General features: G+C 34.8%; 1 protein-coding gene across 8 annotated transcripts in view; it reads right to left on the bottom strand.

Annotated features, from left to right (window-relative positions):
* Positions 1-23,077, bottom strand: part of CAPRIN2 (caprin family member 2) — a 62,678-nt gene that overhangs the window by 15,758 nt on the left and 23,843 nt on the right. For 7 of the 8 annotated variants that reach the window (XM_069094869.1, XM_069094873.1, XM_069094868.1 and 4 more), the window contains 6 exons: positions 18,070-18,113; positions 7,959-8,636; positions 5,904-6,026; positions 4,777-4,858; positions 1,335-1,390; positions 749-841 (listed from right to left, as the gene is read on the bottom strand). In XM_069094869.1, coding sequence (XP_068950970.1) covers positions 749-841; positions 1,335-1,390; positions 4,777-4,858; positions 5,904-6,026; positions 7,959-8,636; positions 18,070-18,113 — 1,076 coding nt within the window. The remainder of the gene's footprint in view (positions 1-748; positions 842-1,334; positions 1,391-4,776; positions 4,859-5,903; positions 6,027-7,958; positions 8,637-18,069; positions 18,114-23,077) is intronic. The other variant, XM_069094876.1, reaches the window with a different exon arrangement.

The raw sequence follows: 23,077 nt of genomic DNA, 5'->3' as shown, positions 1-23,077 counted from the left end.
ATATATATATATATATATATATGTATGTATAAATAAATAAATAAAAATTTGTAGTTACTGTATGGTGGTAGTCAGAGCCTAGGAACATGACTCCTAGTCTCACAGAGACTGTAAACTACCTTGAGTAAATGTAAACAGCAAAAGAAGCTCCAACTATCCCATGGGAAAACTTTCCCATGACCCTGGGCCATCCCTGGCTATATGACTTCTTTAATCTGTTTCTATGTAATAACCTTGGCCTGGCCTAAAGTTGGTGAGGTGATCTACAATGTTACTTTGTCTTGATGCCACCCAGGATCTAAGTTAACTTACTTAATCCTAGCAAAACCTTTTAATAACCAAGTTGGTATAAGCCCCTTTGACTGTTATCTCTGTATTCTCTCAGATGGTATGCCACCTCACAATTGGCAGACTGTACAGATCTGCCCCCTTACACTACACACCTATGAGTTCATATCTTCCAATACAATTACTTTATTACACGTTGAGTCTACTTTCCAAATCAAATTACTATTCTATTTGATTAGTTATTTATCTTTTATTCCTTATTCTATCAAGGTAGAATGGAGGTTAGTTTGACAAAAATAAAGTCAGGTATTACTCAACACATTAGTCAAGCATAACTATGGAATCATGTAATTGGTCATTACAGTTTATAAGTAAAGATCAGGCCTATTGTTGCTACCTCTACTTAGTGACAAAAGTAAAGCTAGTTTTGTTTTATGATCAGGGTCAATATATCTTTTACCTGAGGAGTCTCAAGCTCCGTTTCAGATTCAGAAGAAGTTTGATCAGCAATCACTAAAGAATTTGTACTATGCTTAACAGGAGAAGTAGCAGCCTAGATAGAGGAAAACAAAATGGTCAAATTGAAATATAATTTACCAAAAGACACATTTTTTCCATACAAGAGGAGCTTTTTGGTCATGAGTATGACTAAATTAGTAGTAAAATTAGAATACCCATGAAAGTCTGTAAATTACAAGCAGCTCAGGAGCTATACTCTAACATCTCTCCCAGTTCTAAAATGCTATAGTACTAAACAAGCTATGCATGGAATACTATAGTTCAGGAGCCAATTGTTTAGAGGGCAACTCATACTTATTCACTTCCAATATATATTCTACTCTATCCTAGAATCACTTATTCAAAGATAATCTATGATCAGTTTAAGGCGTAACCAAATTTTACATTACCACACCTTTGACATGTGTCTGAGTACTGTACAGAACAAAGGTTTCTCACTAGGAGCTATGTAAATTTTGTGTTCTTAGGAAGTCAAGGTTAAAAGGACAAATTAAGTGAATAACAACTCTAGAGACTTAAGAACTTACTTGTAATGGCTCTTGAAGAAAGTCATTTTGGTTGGGTAGTTTCTGATCTATGGAAGCTGCAAAATATATAAGTACACTAATGTTAAAAAAAAAAAGTGAGATTTTATTTCTTCCATCTCTATAAACCAGGTAGCAAGTCAGAGGGGATATTGCAGAAAGTACTAGTTGCAGTTGAGATATAGCATCTAATGTTCAGTTCATTAAAGGTTTGATAATGTATCTCTAAAAGAAGTTGGAGAGAAAGATAGAAAGATTTTCCAAAAAGGGGAAAAAAAGATACCTGCTCCCACTATATTACACGTTGATATTACAAGGATTAAAAAAGGGGAGGGAAGTAGTATTTTGAGCTTTCATAAAAAGAGCCAAGTCGTTAACTACAATGTATAAATCTCCTTGTTTCCCCTATTCTAAAAACTTTCACTTAACCTTGCTATCACCCACATCAAGCTACTGTCTTATCTCTTCTCCACTACCAAAAATGTAGTGTGAAAAAAAAGGAAAAAAAATTCTGAAACTCAATCAAATCGATTGCCATTGCTACTGGAGGTATGTCAATATACCTACATTTATTCTAGTCTTAAAAAACAAAAACAAATTCCAAGCTGCACATTGAGAGATTCTATCCCATATGCAATCCTTTTTCTGTTCCTTTATACAGGGAAATGTTTATGCTTGTGAGGTTCATAATAACAAAAAAGTGAAAAATAAATAAGAATGTAAGCTACTCTCTGAGGGCAGGAATCGTCTTACTTTTGTATTTGTGACTCAGTGCTCAGCATAGTTCTTTGTTCATAGCAAATACTTAGTATTTTTTCATTCATTCATTATTCAGACCCTTAATAATCTGACTTCTATCCCTACTATGCTGAAATAGCTCACTCAAAAGTCCCTTAACCTCCTTATCATTAAAGTAAATGAATTTCCCTCCTTTCTTGCCATCTTCAAATCTCATCCCCATCTTCCTTTTCCTCCACCTACTTCTTGGTACTGTCTTCCTTTGGCTTCAATGACACTATGCTTTCGTTCACCTTTTGACCATCCCTTCTGCTTTGTGCTGATAATACATCCTCTTGATCTTTTAAATGTGGACATACTCCAAAAGTTCTGTCCTATACCCTCTTGTCATTTTCTTACATAGGCTGTACCGTGGTAGTCTCATCTCTTCCATTCCTGGGATAGGTAACACATTCATGTTCCTTCAAGGCCTAACTCGGATGTCATCTCTTCCATGAAACCTTTTTGACTGGTTTCTGACCTCTCCCTCCCCTAAGCCCAGGGAAAAATGCTACTTCAATTTCTCAGATCACTTTGTCTAGATCTCTCTCTCTTATATAATTGCAGGGAATTTGTTTTTCCCTCACCACCATCATTATATTGTAATTTCTTAAAAAGCAGGACATATGTTATACCCAGAGGTGTGCAGAAGCCAGCTCAAACCAGCTTGCAAGAACCCATTGTACATTATAAATCAGGCCTTGAGTTATGCTTTCATTGATAGTGCAGACTGAAGAATTATAGAGAAAGTGTTAATAATGCAGATTAAATTTAAAATGCTGATGATTCACAAATAGACCTATCCAGCCTAACCTCTCTTCACATTTCCAATCTCAGTCTCCATCAGCCTTTCAGACATTTCCAATTGGATGTTCAGTAGACAGCTGTCCAATAGTCCAGTTGATTATAAACTCAACATGTCCAAAACTGAACCCATTATCTTTTCCACTTAAGCCTTCCCCTTGCAAACTTCCTCTTTACTATTGAGGGCATCACCATCCTCCCAGTCACCCAGACCTACATACCTATCCTTGAGTCTTAGTTTTCACTTGCCAAGGCCTATTTCCCCTTTGTAACATCTCTCAAATACATCTCCTTCTCTTCTCTGATGTAGGCCCTCATCTCCTCACTCCCAAACTATTGCAATATCCAGCTAGCTGGTTTGCCTGCCACAAGCCTCTCCCTTATCCAGTCAATTAACCAAACTGACTTTTCTAAAGTACCATTCTGTGTCATCTCCACACTCTTGTGGTTTCCTATCACCTCCAAGATCACATACAAAATTCTGTTTGCCATTCAAACCCCTTCATAACCCAGCCCTCCCTCATACCACTACCTTTCAAGACATCTTACACTTTACCTCTCCCACGCCTCCCATGTACCTGACAGGGAGACTCTGTTGTTTGACAAACAAGACACTCCATTTCTCATCTCTGGGCGTTTTTTTCTGCCTTTCCCCTATACCTGAAACACTCTTCTTTGTTTTTCCTCCGGGCTTCCCCAGCTCCCTTCAAGTCCCAGCTAAAATCTCATCTTCTACAGGAAGGCTTTATCAGTCTCTCTTAATTTCAATGCCTTCCCTGGGCTCATTACTTCCTATTTATCCTGTACATAGCTGATTTGTGTATAACTGTTTGCTTGTTGAATCTCCCATTAGATTTTGAGCTCAAAGACAGGGACTGTATTTCACCTTTTTTTGTATCCTCAGCACTTAGCACAGTGCCTGACACATAGTAGGTACTTAATAATGTTTACTGACTTAAGTGTGTTGTGTGTATATTCCTCTCCCACACTACCCTCAGCAAGTAATTAAGTATTTACCAGCACACCCCACTGGACTTCAGTGACTCTAAAGGAGTAAGGCTGATGACTTTGCATAGCTTTGCCTCACTCATATCCAATTCATTCACAAGTGAAGACATCATCCTCATGATGTCATTGGTTCTCTTCAGGAAGGAAGGATGAACAACCAGCAAACCTTTGTTTATACCCATCCTTGTAAGCCCAATAGATTTAGTACAGTGCCTAGCAGTACATAGCAGTACATAGCAGACACTTAATATATATCTGTTTTATTGAGCTGTCATAAGAAATGGATTCTAAGTCACTTCAAAAAACTAAAATTCAAAGATATTCAATTTTATAGACTTATAAGATTCAATATATCCAATTTTTTGTCTAAGCAGGATTGATACCTGTACTAAGTTTAGGTACATAAAATAGTTTCAATCTATCCACAATCATTTCTTAAGGTTCTAGGAATACAAACACAAAAATTAAACAATTCCTGCTTTCAAGAAGCCTGCATTCTAAGAAAAAAAAGTTTCACATGTATTTTAAGAATTAAAATCACTGCTAGTATGAAGGCCAACTTGACAGAATATGAGAGTATGCGCTCCAAGAGAAGGAAAGAGGCAAAGCTTCAAATATTGCCATACTCTACCTTCAAATTATGTAACAGGTTGGTGTAGTCCAAGAAATGTCATTTTAATCTATTACCTAAATGTTTTTTTCCTACCAAACTCAACAACCACATAAGCACTGGGCAGACACAGATGACTAGACAGTTTAATTTGGAGTTCTTTCCAATTTGGCAGTATTTTCCAGCAGGATCATTCTTTAGTATGAAAGGGTAACTGTAACTAAAGATTTCAGACTGATTACATACCTTCAGGACTATCTGGAATAACTGAAGGCAGCTGTGGTGAAGGAATTGCACTTGAAGGCTTGTCAAAATCCAAAACCGATTCCTTAAGTTTACCATTTTTTTTAAAAAAGCAAAATTAAAGATTATGAAGTAGGAGCAAAGATTATTAATTCAAAGCTATAAGTTCAAACTTGCCTATGGTTACTTGTATGATTCACAGTATTTTTTATTTGAAAGCTGTAGTAGAATATTAAACTGAGATACTCCTACCTTCTATAAAAAAAAGTTTTAAGCAGCTTTTTAAAAAAGTCTAGTTTAAAACAGATGCCAAAATAACTGAAGCCACTTTCTACAGCTATATGGAATAATTCTTACTTGGGGAAAAAAAAAAAACAATTTCCAAAGCATCATCTTTATTTACATGAGAGAATCTTAGCCCTCATTTTTGTGTGGTAAAGCCTTTATTCAAGTAAACTAAGAGAAACTTTTTTTGTCTCAGACACACAATGGTTCATGTTATTGAGCTAATAACACTGCTTAAACTTGAATTCCCCCTTTCCTATCTGTATCAGTCAAACCTAGACATTCTTTGAAGCCTTCCCGTTCTAGTTCTACATTCAATCACCTTAATCTTTGAACTTTAATGACACTTAGTTGACATCACCTGATTTAGCCTAGAAAATCTAACCTTTCATATAGCTTTATCTAACACATAGTTTGTTCTGGGCAAGGCAGATAGGTGGTACAATGAATAGAGTACTGGACCTAGAGTCAGGAAGACCTGAGTGCAAATGCTTCCTCAGATATTTACTAGCTGTCTAACCCTGGACAGGTCACTTAACCTCTGCTTGCCCCATAAAATAGGGGGGAAACAGCACCTACATCTCAAGGTTGTTGGAAGGATAAAATGAAATATTTGTAAGGTGCTCTGCAACCTTAGAGCATTACATAAATACTAGGTATTACCATCATTATCTCTCCAAGTGAGTTATAAGATATTTGAGGACAGAGACTATCTTATTCTTTTAAATCCTAAACATTGTGGATACCCCAAAATTTGTTCATTTGAAGTAAAGTGCTGGTAAGCAATTGTTTTAATGGTCCTAAATATTAAAAAGCCTTCTTAAAAAGTCACTTTAGATTCTTACCTGCATAAAGTTATAAGTTCCCTGAATCTGACTCATCAGATCCTGAAGCTTTTCTTTCCTTAGAACAGAATCATTTGGAGGGGCAGTAGGGGTATCTGCAGACTGATTCAAAAGCTTAGGCACCTGAGAGAGAAATCCATAAGTTAGAAGAAAATGAAATTCAAAATTCTTCTATTAGAGAAATTTTTGCCATTAAGTTATGAAGAAATAATTTATAGTAGCATTTCATATCCAGCATCATTAGGGAAAGGGGACGACACCACAAGCAAGTTTTCCACCACCTTAAAAATTTTTAAGCCCTTTTGGATGAACTCAAAAGTGTATTACATTGCTCTCCATAATCTTAAACACAAGCACCATAATTTAATCTTTTCCATGATGACTTAGTGTCATCATTGCCATAGTGCACAGTACAATGATGTCACTCAAGGGCTGATGTGTATATGCCTGATGACTCACGCACAAGTGACCGACCAACTAACTATAAGACATGACTCAAAGTAGCCACCATGACTCCATTTAGTAATTGAGAGCCAAGTCCATAAACATAGATTTTTCACTTCCTCAGAGTCTTTTTGGTTCTTTTCATGTTCTAGGGTAACCTCCAGGTCATCAAAACATCGCCATACTTTACCTTCAAGATCTACTCTTAGGTATTGTTACACCTATTACTCTTAAATATTCTGGATCTCAGGCTATGAGATGGGTTTGCCAAACATATGGGCCTTTCTGATCTCTCAGGAAAGAGGTCCCAACACAAAAAGTCATCCTTATAATAAATTCCATTCAAGAATAAACAGCAGTAGAAAGAAGCCATATATAAAGACTCTGATTTTATTAAAAAAAAAAAAACAAAAAAAAAAGAGAGGGGAGCAAGGTTATGATGAAGACGTGTTTGAGAACTATTGTAAGTTCTAGTTCTATAAACACTGGCAAAAAATCATATTGTAACTTTACTTATTTGCCAAATTTTGTCCATAAAATAAAAAAGAAGAGCAACTTTCTGCAGAGGCAAGCTTAGAAAATTAAGGTTGGTGATTATAAGAACATTTTTAAAGAGGCAGTGTAGGGCAAATAAATTGGAGTTGTGGCAATAATTTTGCCACCAAGATACTCTCTCCATCAGACAGACATAAGCTGGAGGTCATTTATTCGTTTTATTCTATGCTTGAATATGCCCAAGGATCACAAAGTTACAGAGAAAAACCTTGGTTTGTGTTCATCTGCAAGCAAGTCTATTTTGAGGTACAAAATACTGGCCAACACAAAAAAATTTTATATTCTTTAACAAGGGATATACATTTTGCATTGTGGGCAGCACAAATGATGTGAAACAAAAGGATTAAAGACAGAGGAATCCACGGGGATTACAAAAGATTCACTAAGACCTTTTACAATCCATTACAAAACTTGAAATCAACAGCTAAATATGTAGTAACAAATAATCAAAATCATTGTCTCACAAGTGTTTCCTTGGACATAATTATCTTCATACTCCCTGTTTCACCTCTGAAGGAAACATTTCTATTCCCACTATATCCTAGGGCAAAATTCAAATTTGGATTGTGTCTTGGCTACCAAGATGTCTTATCTTAACAAATAGGTACAAAATTGTATTAGGAAGCCACACCAACAAACATAAGAATGAAAGTGAAGCAAGATTAACCACACCAGAAGATATCACTATTGTGCCTAGAATATTATTTCTAGTCTAAAAAGTTTTCTTTATTCTGTAGTGTTTTTGTACATGATTTTTTACTTCATGATTGAGTTGCTATCTGTGTTCTCAGTTCTAAAATGTAAGAGTCACCAATTCAGTTCCAGTGCCTATGATTTCAGCACCAATTAGCTAGTTTTCACATGAGGAAATTTCACCTCAAACTGAATTAGCTAAAGACAAATGGAATATCTCAAAGGTAGCTGGATCTAGCAAATAATGAACAGAATTAAATCTCTTTTAAACTATTTTGGCAAGGGCTATGAAAGGGGCCCTCAATATAATTAGATAACAAGTTCTCTATAATGCTAGCAGCAGAATAAAGCCCATCAACTCACATCTTTGGATTCTGAATCATACTTCTTGGTCATCAGTTGCCCATTCATTACAAGGCTTGCTGCTGGAGGTCCCCAGGACTTTGAAGGAGATTGTAACTGCTGCAGTAAAGACTGTTTCTGATTCTCAACCCTGGCTTCCCATGGCTCTGGAATCTCAGGTGGCTTTGTATCTTGTTCTTCATGAACTGAAGTTGGCCAAGACCTAATGGCCTTCTGTTCATTCTGTGCAGAAGGAGTCCAAGATTTGGGAGTCTGTTTCTTTGGCTCCAACTCTTTCTGCAGAGGAGCAACCCAGGGCTTTAGTGACTCTTTTTTCTTCTGTTCCTCCTGAACACAGACTGCATTAGATTTAGGAATGTCTTGTTCCCATGTCCCATGAACTATGTTGGATTTAGAGATTTCTTGTGTCTTCTGTTCTTCCTGAAGATCAACAGTAGTAGATTCCAGACTCTCCTGATTATCCTGTTTTGGAGTTAACACAGGTTTTACAATCGCCTGTTGCTTAACAGAATCCCAAGACATCAGGGACTCCAGCTTCTTCTGGCCTTCTAAGTCAGTAATCACTTCCCAGCATTTTTTAAGATTTGGCTTCCCAGTAAAATCTTCTTCCCAAGATTGCTGTCCCTCTGGTTTCTTGCTTGAATACTCAACTTCAGATAGGTAGCGTCTGTTGAGAAACTAAACCAGAGAAGTCCACTTATGCTTAAGATATAAAATTAGGAAGGTTATTTATTTGACTGAATAAATGTGCCTATTTTGCCAAGATCGCCTTCACTATGCCACAAACAAAATCAGAGCGGGGCAACGGACAAACAAAAGAGGAACATGATATAACAGCTTAAGTAGAAGAAGACACTGATGGAGAAACTAAAGAAAGCGTTCAGGAGCCTATAGTCCACAAAGATAAAACTGCATCTATTTGAGGACTATGAATTATGTCCTGGGTCTTGCTTATTATGCTGTTGCCTTTGATTGCTTAAGGAAAAAGCAAAAGACAAGAAGTATCTTTAGACTTCTTTGGCTTTCAGGATTATACATAGGACATAGGTAACTCAATGTATTACAAGGAAAGAACATTGTGACTTATGAGTTTTGGGGTTCTAAAGCATTTGTGTATGATGACCAAATTTGATTGATACAAGAACATTAAATAATGATTCAGCATTTTAAAAAATGCTTATTGACAAGAACAAAAACCATACGAAGACACCAACAAAAAGATGCAGAAAAAGCTTTTGATGGAAGTACAACAATCATTCGTTTTTTAAAAAGCATATTATCAAAAACATTTATCTAAAACCAAGTTCTAATATAATTTATAATGGTAAAAGGTTGAAAGCTTTCCTAGCAGTATCAGGAGTTAATTCTGTCCACTGTCACCAATGCTTTTTTTTTTGTCAAAGAACTAGAAATGCTAAACACAGTAATAAGAAATTAAGAGAATTTTTGTGTAGGGAAAAGAATCAAAATTATTACACTTTGCCCAAGACATTAAAGTTAACTTTTGAAAACCCTAGAAAATTAATTAAGAAGACCCCAAGTAATAATAGCATCAGTAACATCATCGGCATTACTAACAAAATCCAGGAGAAAGAAAAGAGAATTCCATTTAAGATACAATCCTCCTCCAAAAAAAAAAAAACTAAACTAAAAGTAAATATCCAATATTGATGACTAGGTTATGGCAACATAAGTAATATTTAAGTTAATCTATAAATTTAATTCTTATCTAAATACCAATTATTAAATAGATGTTAAAAATCAATAATCAGATTTTTTTAAAGGCAATATTCATATGGAGGAACAAAAGGTCAATAACATCTATGCAAATAACAGGGAAAAATCAGAAATAAAGGGGATTTGGCATCATTAGTACTTAAGTTATATCATATAACAGTAATTACTGAAACCATCTCATGTACTAAAAAAATAGAATAGACTGTCTATATCAGTCTAGTCTTTGGCAAACCCAAGAAAATGAAATACTAAAGGAAAGACTTATTTGCTCAAGAAGAAGTATGGGTGAAAATAGTTTAGACCAGAATTTTAAATACCATATTCCACATTTCAAATGAATAAAGAAACTAAACATAAGGAATCAACCTATTCATTCAAGAGAATGGATCTGTAACCATCCATGGCAAAAAAGACAGTAGATTATTTTGGCTATACAAAAATTACAAAATTTTTAAATAAGTAAAATGTAGTTAGAAGAAATTTTCTCTAGCCCATATCTTTGCACAAAGTATCTAATAAATATGACATGCACAATATACAGGGAACTGACACAAATTTAAGATTATGAATCAGTCTCCCATAGCCTGTGGTCTAAGGGTATGAATAAGCAGTGTTTTTTTTTTTCAAGTAGCACATTTTTTTAATTTTAAAAAATATTTCCCTCAATTACATGTTAAAAACAGTTTTTAACATTTTAAAAAGTTTTGAATTCCAAATTCTATCTATCCCTCTTACTTTCCTTCCCCCTCCCCCCAGGCAGTAAGCAATCAGATATAGGTTATGCATGTGCAATCATGTAAAACATTTCCATATTAATATTTTGTACATGAAGGCTTAAAAAAAAGAAAAGGAATGAAAGAAAGTGAAAAACAGCATGCTTCAGTCTATACTCAAACAAAATCTGTTCTTTTTCTGAAGGCAGATAGTATGCTTCTTTTGGGAATGTCTTGGATCACTGTATGGTTAAAAATAGCTAAGTCATTCATAGTTCTTCACTGAACAATATTGCTGTTACTGTGTACAATGTTCTTCTGGTTCTGTTCACTTTACTATGCATCAGTTCATGTAAGTCTTTCCAGGATTTTCTGAAATCATCCTGTTGTCATTTCTCATAGCAAAATAATATTCCATTACAATCATATACCACAGATTGTTTAGTCATTTCCCAATTGAATCCCATTAATAAGTCTAGGTTTAAAAAGAGAAAAAGCACTCAAAAATAACTTCCTGTTGGAAGTGATGCAAGAAAAAAAGTGTACCGCTAGTTGGTTCGACCATTTTGGAGAAGAATCTGAAAACTACTCTTACCATGGGTTTATGCCAAAAGGATGTTATAGACAACCAGATCTTATCTGTACAAAATTACTCATCTCAATATTGTTTGTAATAGAAAAAGATTAGAAACAAAGTATATGACTAATGATTAAGAAATGCCTTAATATACAGCTTTATAGGAATGTTATCACTGTATCATAAGAAACACATATGAAGAATTCAAAGAAATATGGGAAGACTTGAATGAACTGATGTAGTAACCAGCACATTCATAAACCAAAGCAACCATAAAGTCATACATAACAACATTAAAGAAGTGGAGTTTGAATGGCAACAAAATTTACATAAAATATGAAATAGAAACGATTCAGTAAAAATCAAAATTGGTCCAGATATTCTGCAGTTCTCTCATTTTTATCCACCTAAGAATGTTCCATACAAGGAAACATCTTGTATCACTCTTAGATTCTGACCTTTCAAGATTAGTATGCTATTCTTTACCAAAGCACTTACCAGTACCAAGTCAGTGGTCTCCAGGGTACATGTGGATAGGTGTTTAACATTCTTAAAGAGCTGCATTTTTATGACTAAAGCCTTGTTTGAAATCTTCTCAAGCATTACAAACCAGCCAATCACAAAGTTATTGAACAGAGGAATGCCAAAGAAACCTTGACATCAACATTGTTCAAAACAAGTTTAAGTATCAGAATTCATAGCATAACTAAACAACCTTCCTCTCTTACCATTGGAGAGAGCTCTGATTCCTTTTGCTGCCTATACAGTACAAGAAAGCAAAAATAAATCTTAAGACATCTATCTGTTCTCTACAAAAAACTGTACATTACCCACATGTCTCTACTGGACTCATTTACAAATGTTTTATATTTTTGTTGTTTTTGTTTTGTTTTTTACAAATTTTACAAAATTTTTTTTTTTACAAATTTACAAATTTTTATAAATCTAAATTTACAAGTCTAAAGAATATGCTGCTAAACCTCCAGTTTTCTTATTATACCCATTTGTTTGAATCTCTTAAAATCAATGTAGATGATAGGCAAGTTAGAACTTCTAAGACTGGTCTCCCTTTATCATCTCAAAGAGGCAAGAAATACACCAAATAAAATAAAAACAAAGGAAAGACAAAAATCACTAAATGAAAAAAAAAATTCTACAGGAGAAACAAGTAGATTGAATTGACAAGTAAAATAATAATTTAAGAAATGATATAAGGTAAACAAGGGAGAATCAGAAGGCAACAGCTTTATTAAAACCTTCAAAAAGGAGAATAGGATACAAGAATTACAGAGATTAAGAATCAGAACTCTTAGAGGCAGCTAGGTGGCGCAGTGAGTAAAGCGCCGGCCCCGGAGTCAAGAGGACGCGAGTTTGGTTCCAGCCTCAGACACTTAACACCCACACAAAAAAACTAGCTGTGTAGCCTTGGGCAAGTTACTTAACCCCAATTGCCCTCCAAAAGGCAAAAAAAAAAAAAAAAGAATCAGAACTCTTAAAAGGAAAATTCAAAAAACAAAACAAAACGATGGTTTGGGGAAAAAAATGCCAAAAAATTAAGCCATAGGTTAAAAAAAGTTGGTACACCAATGCAGAGAGCTGTAATCAAAGATAATAAATATTATAGCAAATTCAAATTACCACAAAGTTGGCATAAAATGAAATCTTTACAAACCGAAGACAAGTGACCTTAAAAAGAGTTTAGTAAGTCAATCATTGACCTTTCAAAAAAAGTCATTTAACCAAAAGCCTGAATATCATACTCCAGGAAATCTTACAAGATAATTGATCAGAGTTACTGGAAACAGGGGGAAAAGTATAGATGGTAGTATATAAACTATGATAGGGAAAACTCAGGTTTAAATCATGCAGATGTAAGATTTTGAAGGGCCTTTGGCACTTGGAAATGGCAAGTGGAAGAGACAACTTATATACAAAGCCACTCAATGGAAAATAAAGAAAAGGCTAGCATATGACACCAAACAAAGCAAAGGCAGCTGCTGGTAGAGCAAAGCATATTTCTTTTGAGGAAAGAATAATTTTTAAACAAAAGCATTTTTTTTAAAGATTTGTTATTCCTTTAAAAAAAGTGACTCTGACATGCAGAAATATGCAAAGAAAACAAAGTAAACATATAGAAATAGATTGAAATCTGGTATTGATTTGCTGCAAGGTCAATGAGAATACTGTCCCTTGGAAGTCCCACCTAGTCAATAAGGTCATTAAAGGAACAAGTCAAAATCATCTATAGACGTGGCTGATCATAAAATAGTACTCTAGAAAAGAGGTACAAGAAATTTAATAGCTCCTGAAATCAGCGAGCAACCACTAAAGGTTATTAAAAATAGAAGGACAGAGGGGCTCACAAGCTACATTTAGTTGATTAAGGTATCTTTAAAAAATAATACAATAGCAAAACTACAATAATTATTCATTCTGAGACTAGGTTAGGTCACAAGGAGAAAGGTAGCAAATCTGAATCCAAGGGTAGAATGGGAGAGGGAGCCAGTAAAACAAGCCACACTAAGAAAGACAGACAAAAAGATAGATAGACAGATACATTTTTTAAGTGAACATGATTCAATAATTTATGTATACCTACACGAAGAGGGGAAGGAGAAGCATGTCTCTAGGAAAGGAAGGAAACTAGGATAGGACTGTTGTAAGCAAAACAGGCTAGAAGTACTTAGAACTGATTTTTTGTTTTCATATTACCTTTATTTCCAAACATATTGCTTTCATCCCCCTCCTCAGGGGGCCATTCCTTGTAACAAAAATTAAAAAGAGAAAAATTATTTAAGCAAAACCAATTAGCCTATCAACTGTGTTTGGAAGCTCCAGAGACATAATGTCCCACCTCTGCAAAGAAAAGAAGATGAATACTGCTCTTAAAATATTTTTTTTATTTTTAAACGGGAAAATACTTAATTATAACCTCAATTATTAATGGGCTGAATCCATAAAATGTGGGAGCATTATAGAAGAGACTAGAAACAGTAATCAACATTTTGTTTTATAAAAGAAACACTTAAAACAACAGACTTAGAATGAGAGACTAAAGTAGAAAATACTAAACTTTAGCTGGATTTTTTTTTTTAAAGAAGAAGGGACAACCACTTTGGACAAGCCAACAATAAAAATACAGTCAAGAAAAATCAAGAAAATGCCATGCAAAGGTACCAGAAATGAAACCACAGCAATACAAAATTTATATGCACTGAATGTTATACTTTTTTCTTTAAGTACTTAAGAACTAACTGCATTGCAAAAGGCTCCATTTAGAAAGATGTTCAGGGGTGGTTAGGTGGTGCAGTGAATAGGACACCAGGCGCTGGAGTCAGGAGGACCTGAGTTCAAATCCAGCCTCAGACACTTAATACTTACTAGTTCTGTGACTGTGGGCAAGTCACTTAAACCTAATTGCCTTGCCTTCCCCCCTCAAAAAAAAAAATAGATGTTCATTGGGTACTTATATCTAACACAAAGAAAAATTACATCTGAAAAAAAGAAAATTATAATTACAGCTAGCATCATAGAGAGCCCTCTATGCAGGTACTATGCTAATAAATGTTTTACAAATATTATCTCATTTGATCCTAACAATATTTGTTCCTAACTGGGAGGTGCTATTATTATTCCCATTTTATAGCTGAGGAAACTGAGGCAAAGAAAGGTTAAGTGAATTTACCAAGGTCACACAGCTAGTAAATGTCTGAGGCCATATTTGAATTCAGGTCTTCCTGACTCCAGGCCCAATGCTCTATCCATTGAGCAACCTAGCTACCTCAAGATAGACCTTTAATAATTACTGAATAGAAATCCTGAGACACTTATTTTTTTTAGTGCCTTCATAAAAAAGAGATCAGTGATTAAAACAACTTAGAATTCACATCATACCCATCAAAATGTCAGATAAAAAAAACTTGAAATAAAAATATTTCAATTATAGAAGGGCTGAGAGAAGACAGGAACAAAAAATATATTGTTGGTGAAATTGTGAAATGGCCTAATTATTTTTAAAGCAATCTGGAACTATGTGGGGGGAAAAAAGTAAAATGGCCATACCCTCTGATCTAGGGATCCTGCTAATAGGATGATGTTCCATAAGGAGCAAAACATTCATAGCAGCACTTTTTGTGGTGAAGAGCTTCAGTTAAAATATGTATGCAGCAGTTGGGTAATCTCTAAACAAGTTCCACCTTTCAATACAGGCTCATTGCCCATTTTGAAGGGTCACTATAAAATGAGGGGTTTGGACTAGACAGCCCTTAGGTCCCTTAGAGTTCTGCAACAAGAAACAATAAATGAAGAATTTAGGGAAACATGGGGAGATTCATGAAAACTGATACAGCAAGAACTAGGAAAATATGTATGGATTTACAACATAACTACAAAGAAAATAATGAAATTTCACATAATGACCAAGTTCAGTCTTAAATGGAAGAACTGAAACAATATATGTGCTTCACTGAGGAGGTAAGAGGAAGACTAGATATAGGGTGTGGCATATGCTGTCTGGTACAATTCATGTATTGGTTGGTTTTGCTGAAATTCTTCCCTTTTTTTCATCTTTGTTACATGGGATAATTCATAATTCAGAAATTAATACAACAAAAATAAAAAGTCATCCTTTTTAAAATGGCAATAATAATAATAGGCTGTGGGCTAGAACAGGGATTTCATAAGAAAAACAAGGAAGAGATAGTAAAAGTACTAAAGGAATCTTAAATACTGAATCCAAGAACAAGTCATAAAAATTAAAGAAAATAATGAGCAAGTATATGAAAATTTGTGGGATGAAGTTAAAGATATCCTTAATATTTTCACTTGAGAAAAAAGGAAAAGAGAGCTCAGAGAAAAACTGACAAAAGAAAAAGATTAGTGAATTGAGCCTACAACAGCAACAAAATCAAAAGTCAAAGAAGTAAATATAACTGAAAACAAAAGAGTTCAGCAGATAAAAGAAAGGAAAACCAGATTGCCAAAAAATTAATTCTCAAGGATAGGGAGACAGGAAAATCCTGATACAGATGGATTTACAAGTGGATTCTAGAAAAACATTTAAAAAGAAAAAATTTCTACTAGCACATAAATTGGTTGAAAAAAGGGGTAGGGTAGGGGGAGGAGGGAGAATGAAGGCACTTTACTAAACTCCTCTGAGAAAAATAGGGTTCTGATAGTTAAATAAGAAAAAGAAAACAGAGAAAGAAAACTACATATTCAGTATTGAATACTGATGTAAAATTATTGATTAGCAAAGAGACTAAAGAAATATGTTTTTTAAATTATTTATAGGGGCAGCTAGATGGCACAGTGTTAAAAGGTTAAATCAGGACACGAGTTTAAATCTGGCTTCAGAGACTTGACACACTTACCAGCTGTGTGACCTTGGACAAGTCACTTAACCCCAATTGCCTTGCCTTCCCCCCTCCAAAAAAAAAAAAAGCTAAAAAATTTAGCTTTACTATGAACAGTGAATTTGATCCAGGCATGTTGACTGACTTATGATTATAAGGGAAAATGCTGACTGCAGCAACAAGATGAGAAATTCAGGCAATATACAGAGAACTAAAAGGAAGCAAAATGATCTTGATTTGGAAATATTATATTTACTTAGAGAGTCAACAAAAAATGGTGGGGAAAAGGTTCCATTTAAGATAATAAAATGTACAAAAATACCTGGCAGTTAACCTACCAAAATGTTCATAAATGCAAATACAAAACAATTTGCAGAAATAAGAGAGACCAAAGTTGGAAATTCTATTTTTATTCACAATTGGGCTGTACAAATACATTAAAAATGATAATACTCAAATTACTCAAGATTTTTACCATACCAAAAATTATAAAAGGGAAATTTCATAGAATGATGAAAAGTAGAAAAGAAGTGTAGCTTAGTGCTACTATATTACAAGCTACAAAATAAAATAGTACTAAATAAAAGAAAAATGGAAGACCTAAAAAAAATGCACAGTCTAACTTTTTTCAACAAATCAAAGAACACAAACGACTCTGGAAAAGTCTTTATTGAATGAGAGCTGTTGGAAAAGTTGAAAAGCTTTTGTTTTAAGCCATTATCTTACAACATATATGTCACAATAAATCCTAAGTGAATAAATGATCTACACAAGTCACACAATTTTTAAACAGTAAGAAAATAGAAGACAACTACAAGCATGTTCATGGAATATTAGTGTTAAGAAGACCTAAGATTCACAGTCTGCCCTGAGAAAGTCAATGTCTCTTAAACCCAACTCCCTCATCTATAAAAACAGCACTTATAAGCTCACAAGATTGTAGTGAGGATCAAATGAGAGAATGTATGTAAAGACACTTTGCAAACCTCAAAGTGCTTTTTGTTGTGTAGTTGTTTTTTGACTTGTGATCCCATTTGGGGTTTCCTTGGCAAAGATACTGAAGTGGTCTGCCATTTCCTTTACAGCTCATTTTACATATGAGGAAACTAAGGCAGAGAGTTAAGTGACTTGCCCAGCGTCACACAGCAAGTTAGTGTCTAAGGCTGAATTTGAACTTGGGAAGATAATGAGACTTTCTGACTCCAGCCCAGAGCTTTATCTAGTATGCTACCTAGCTGCCCTCTCAAAGTTCTAAATGATAGCTAATATTATAATCATATGTGGGCAAGAAGAGATTATACAAAGCAGAACCTCAACTATAAAAATTTTTTAAATTTTATTTTTCCCAAATAACAAAAATCTATAATATTTTCCCTCCTATCTCCCTCACCCCAAGTTGAAAAAAGAAAAGAAAAGAAACTCTTGCAACATAAATGCGCAGGTAAGCAAATTCCTACATTGGTTATGTCCAAAAAATATAGGTCTCATTTTAGAATCTGGGTCTATCGACCTCTCTGTCAGGAGGTAGGCAATGTTCTATCATTGGTTCTCAGAAATCACATTAACCAAAAAGTTTTTATACATACAACTAAAATCAGAAAATATATGAATTAAAAAAAATTAAGGTCTAGTTAAAACTCTGTCCCACCTTTAAATGTGAATCATTAACACCATAGTGAGATTAATTACTATATCGGCAAAGCTCTTAAGCTCTTTTCAGTATCTCTTACCTCTTGGGGTTGTATCTCAGGCTGTATGTGTTCCATAAGAGATTCTAGGGAAAGAGTAAAGTATGGTAGGTGAAATTCAGGTAAAGATTTTGCTCTCCAAACTGGATCACTAACAATTATTTCTCGTACCAAAAGTATGCCTAAGTATAACAATGTGTTTTATTTGTCACAATATATCATCTAAAATTGCAAAGTGGTCCACCACTAGCCTTTACATGTACCTTTTGTGGTACAGATTTTATATTTTATGATGAGTTTAACTTGATAGTTTTCATTAAAACATGGCTAAATCATATTCCCCCCAAATAAAAGATGAATCTCCTCGTTAGGCCCTCATACCTTCAAATACCTACTATGGGGAGTCATAGCACAGGTCCCACAAGAAAAGGTATTTGCAAGGGTGTCCTGTGGCCAGTTCATATTGGTTTGCAAAAACCAAGTGTTAAATTTTCAGTGTGAGCATTTTTACCTTAGAAATTAGGAAACACTACAATTCAGGGCTTCATTTATTATTGTATTGATTGTCTGCTTTAGACTTAATAAAGTGGCAAAGAAAATATTAGGAATGAAGATTAAATTTAAAAGTGTGTTGTGTGTAATTTTTTTTCGAGACAGTCAATTATTAAACATTTACCAGCACACTCCTCAGTTAATCCAAGTTAATAACACCTATAATCCAAACACAGAAAGAAGTACCAAATTTAACTGGGGCCAAGGAAAAGTACGGCACTTAGTTGGGATGTTAATGAAAAAGGGACAAAGAACACAAGAGGTATCACCTTGGGTTATAAGAAAATTCATCCTTTCAATAAAAATGTTCATTATCATAAGAACTGTGCTTGTAAGTTGATCATAAGTTAGAGGAAGATTAGTAAGTTAGAGGAAGATTACTTCCACAGATTAATTAAGTTAGAGGAAGATTACTTCCATAGATGCATAACAAAACCTCTGACAAAATAAAGCATTCATTTATTTTAAAAAACCTTAAAAAGTACAGGCATGGAAGGGCTCCACTTCAATATGCTTAGAAGCATATATTTAAAACCAAGAATGAGTACTGTTTATAGGAGAGAAACACTAGGAATTTTCTTAATGTAAGCTGAGATAAGGCATGGGGCTCCCCTCTACTTGAATTATTTGTCAAAAGTTCTAGAAACACTGGCCATAACAATAAGGAGCAAATATTAAAAGGCAAAAGCTTCAATCTTTTAATAATTATTTCCTTAACCACTCAACATCATAGTAATATAAGTCTATGGTCTAACCAAAGAGGCCAAAGTTGCTCAGGTCTATGAAGACTTACATCTTCTAAAAATAAAACACACACACACACACACACACACACACACACACACACACACACACACACACACAGGATGTCATCTTCATCCTGGGGGATTGGAAAGCTAAGGTAGGAAATCAAAAGATAACTAGAATAACCAGGTACTTTTGGTCTTACAAAATGTAGCAAGGCAGAGACTAATAACAACAAACACCCTTTTCAAAAGGCCTACGTGGTCAATATAGAAATCAAACTGATTATATACTTTGTAGCCAAAAGTGAAGAAGTTCTATATAGTCACTTAAAACAAGAGCTGGAACTAACTATGGCTCACAGCATGAGCCTCTTACTGCAAAATTCAGACAAATTGAAGGAAGTAGGGAAAACCATAAGACTGCATAGGTATGACCTAAGTAACATCCCTTATGAATATGAAATGAAAGTCATAAATAGATTGAGGGATTAGATCTAAAAGATAGAGTGCCTGAAGAACTATGGACAGAGGGTCTCAGTACTGTACAGGAGGCAGCAACAAAAAACATCCCAAAGATAAAGAAGCTCAAGAAAAAAAAATGGCTGTCTGCTGAGGCTTTATAAGAAGCTGAGGAAAGAAGGAAAGCAAAAGGGAAAGGATAAAGAGAAACATATACCCAAATAAATGCAGAATTCCAGAGAACAGTGAAGAGAGATAAGTGAGTTTTTTTTAAAGAGCAATGCAAAGAAATATAAGAAAACAATAGAATGGGAAAGACAAGAGATTTCCTCAAAAAATGAGAGATATCAAGGGAATACTTCATGCAAAAATGGGCACGATGAAAGACAAAATGGAGGGATTTAAGAGATTAAGAAGTGGCAAAAATATACATTAGAGCTATAAAAGATTTTACTATCACCAATAACCATGACTGTGTGGTTACTGATCTAGAAGTCAGATAACCTAAAAAATGAAGTCAAGTGGACCTTAGGAAGCATTGCTAACAATAAGGCTAGGGAGGTAATGGAATTCCAGCTGAGCTATTTAAAATCCTAAAAGATCATGCTGTTTAAAGTATATGCCAACAAATTTAAAAAACAAAAAGATCATTTTACATCCCAATCCTAAGGAAATGCCAAAGAATTTTTAAATTACTAAACAATCATGCTCATTTCATACACCAGCAAAATGATACTTAAGATTATGCAAGCAAGCAAGCAAGGCTTCAGCAACACATGAACCAAGAATTACCAGAGGCAAAGGAAATAAAGGCTAAGCTGCCAATGTCTGCTGCATTATGGAGAAAGCAACGGAATGCCAGGAAAAAAAAAAAACTATCTACTTCTGTTTCATGGTTACATGGAAAGCCTTTAACCGTGTGTACCACAAAAAGATGTGGCAAGTCCTCAAAGAGATGGGAGTACTTTTTGAAGGCTCTATTTTAGAAAATAGATGTAATTCCTATTGGCTATGATAGTACAAGTTCCATTGGCCTGAATAAGGCACCCAAGTGTTCTAACTAGACTCAGAGAATATGAAATACATAGATGAATAGAGTAAGATAGGGAATTTTACATACTTTGGAAGTAGATCTGGAATAACAATGCTTGCATTACAGATGGTGCAGAATGAAGAAAAAAATCTACAAGTACTGGTGATGGTGGTAGGCCACTTAGTATTCGAAACAAAACAAAAACCTTCTCATCTTCTCAAGATTATCCCCAAATATTTTTCTCTAAATAAAAATTAATAGGCTGTTCTTCCCTTCTCAATCCCTCAAATCTTCTATTTATATCCAGATGTTTGATTGGTTCTATTGAGAACTCGAAATTTGAATGAAACAGATGAAAAAACTGTTTCAGTGATACAGAACAATAGTAATAAGAAGTGTTAGGTTGGAAGAAAAAAAATATCATCTTATCTTCTGAGGAACTGGTATACAGGTGAAGAAGCAACAGTTAGAACTGAACATGGAACAACTGATTTGTGACAGAAATTGGGGAAGGAGTACAACAAGGCTATGAATTATCACCTTATTTAACCTATATGTAGAAAACACCATGAAAAATATGTATAATAAGTATTGAATGGGAAGTTCCTCATCTGTAAAAAGAACTGGAGAAGGCAATGTGAAACCACTCTAGTATCTTTACCAAGAAAATCCCAAATGCTATCAGGAAGAGTCAGAAATGACTGAAATAGCTGAACATATACACGTACACCAAAATATTCATAGAAGCACACTTTGTGGTAATCACTAGAAACAAATAAGTACCCATGAACTGGTGAATGGCTGAAAAAAAATTATAGTAGATGAATGGAGTATTCTTGTGTCACAATAATTAGTCAATATATGTAAAGATTTTTATGAAGTGATACATAAGGAAATGATTGGTTGGTTTTGGGCCTATATTCTCAAAGAAGACCAAAATGACATCGTTCTGCTAGAGTCAAGTTTCAGTGTGTCCAACTGTGGCTGATCAGAGCAAAAAAATCTAAGAATGTTCTACCACAGGTAGGGCACAAGTCATCTGTGTGAACATCTGGGGTGTTAAATTCTCTAAATTTGCACATCTCACGCTTCTCCTGTGCTATTTCAATTCTGCTTTGCTCACAGAGCATAGCAACTGAGCAGTCTTATGTCAGCGTCTCCCAGGTCACACATTGATTAATTCCAAAGTTCTTAAGAGAGACTTTGAGAGTGTCTTTGAATCGCTTCTTCTGACCACCATGTGAATGCTTGTCCTGTGTGAGTTCTCCATAAAACAGTCTTTTTAGCAAGCGTATGTTTTGCATTCAAACAACATGGCCAGCCCACCTGAGTTGCACTCTCTGAAGCAGAATTTGAATGTTTGGCAGTTCAGTTTGAGAAAGGACCTCAGTGTCTAGTAGTACCTTATCCTGCCAGGCAATCTTCAGAATCTTCCTAAGACAATTTAAATGGAAACAATTCTGTTTCCTGGTATGGCACTGGTATACTGTGCATGATTCACAGGCATACAACAATGAGGTCAACACAAAAGATTTGTAGTCCTTCAGTTTGATAGTAAGTCTTTTCTCCCATATTTTTATTAGGAGCCTCCCAAACACTGAGCTAGCTCTGGCAATGTATGAGTCAACCTCATTATCAATGTGTACATCCTTGGAGAGTACACTACCAAGGTAAGTGAACTTATCCACAGCATTCAAAACTTTTCCATTTGCAATGGAAGCATGTATGGATGGTGTGGTGATGGCTGATAGAGCACCTGTGTTTTTTTGGTGTGAATTGTTAGACCAAAGTTAGCACAAGCAGCAGAAAAATCAATCCATACTCTGTTGCATCTCAGCTTCAAAGGCTGCACTGAGTGCACAATCAACTGCAAACAGAAAATCACGCACCAACATTCCCCCCAATTCGCTCGAAAGCTTGTAGTCTTTTCAAGTTGAAGAATCTACCATCAGTGCAGTAGCTGGCCTTGATGCCATGTTCATCCTCATTGAAAGCATTTGACTACATGGCTGAAAACTTGCTAAAAAGCAAGGAGCAAGCATACAGTCTTGTTTTACTCCACTGGTGACTGAGAAAACACAATCCAAACAAGCAGATCCAAGAGGATATATACAAAGACTTTGACCGTGTAAGTGAAAAGATGACTAAAAAGAAGTTGGACTCAGCAATGGAAAAACCAAAGAAAGGTCCTGGAAAACAAATTTTTTAAAATATAGCTCCCATGTGAGTAGAGGGACAGGAACTACTAAAGTAGAATATT

The sequence above is a fragment of the Petaurus breviceps genome, unplaced genomic scaffold, assembly GCF_028583685.1.
Source record: "Petaurus breviceps papuanus isolate PSGF00001 unplaced genomic scaffold, PetGlider_PUasm1.0 221, whole genome shotgun sequence".
Lineage (NCBI taxonomy): Eukaryota > Metazoa > Chordata > Mammalia > Diprotodontia > Petauridae > Petaurus > Petaurus breviceps.
Note: the sequence above shows the minus strand (reverse complement) of the source record. Positions and strands in the feature narration are given on the sequence as shown.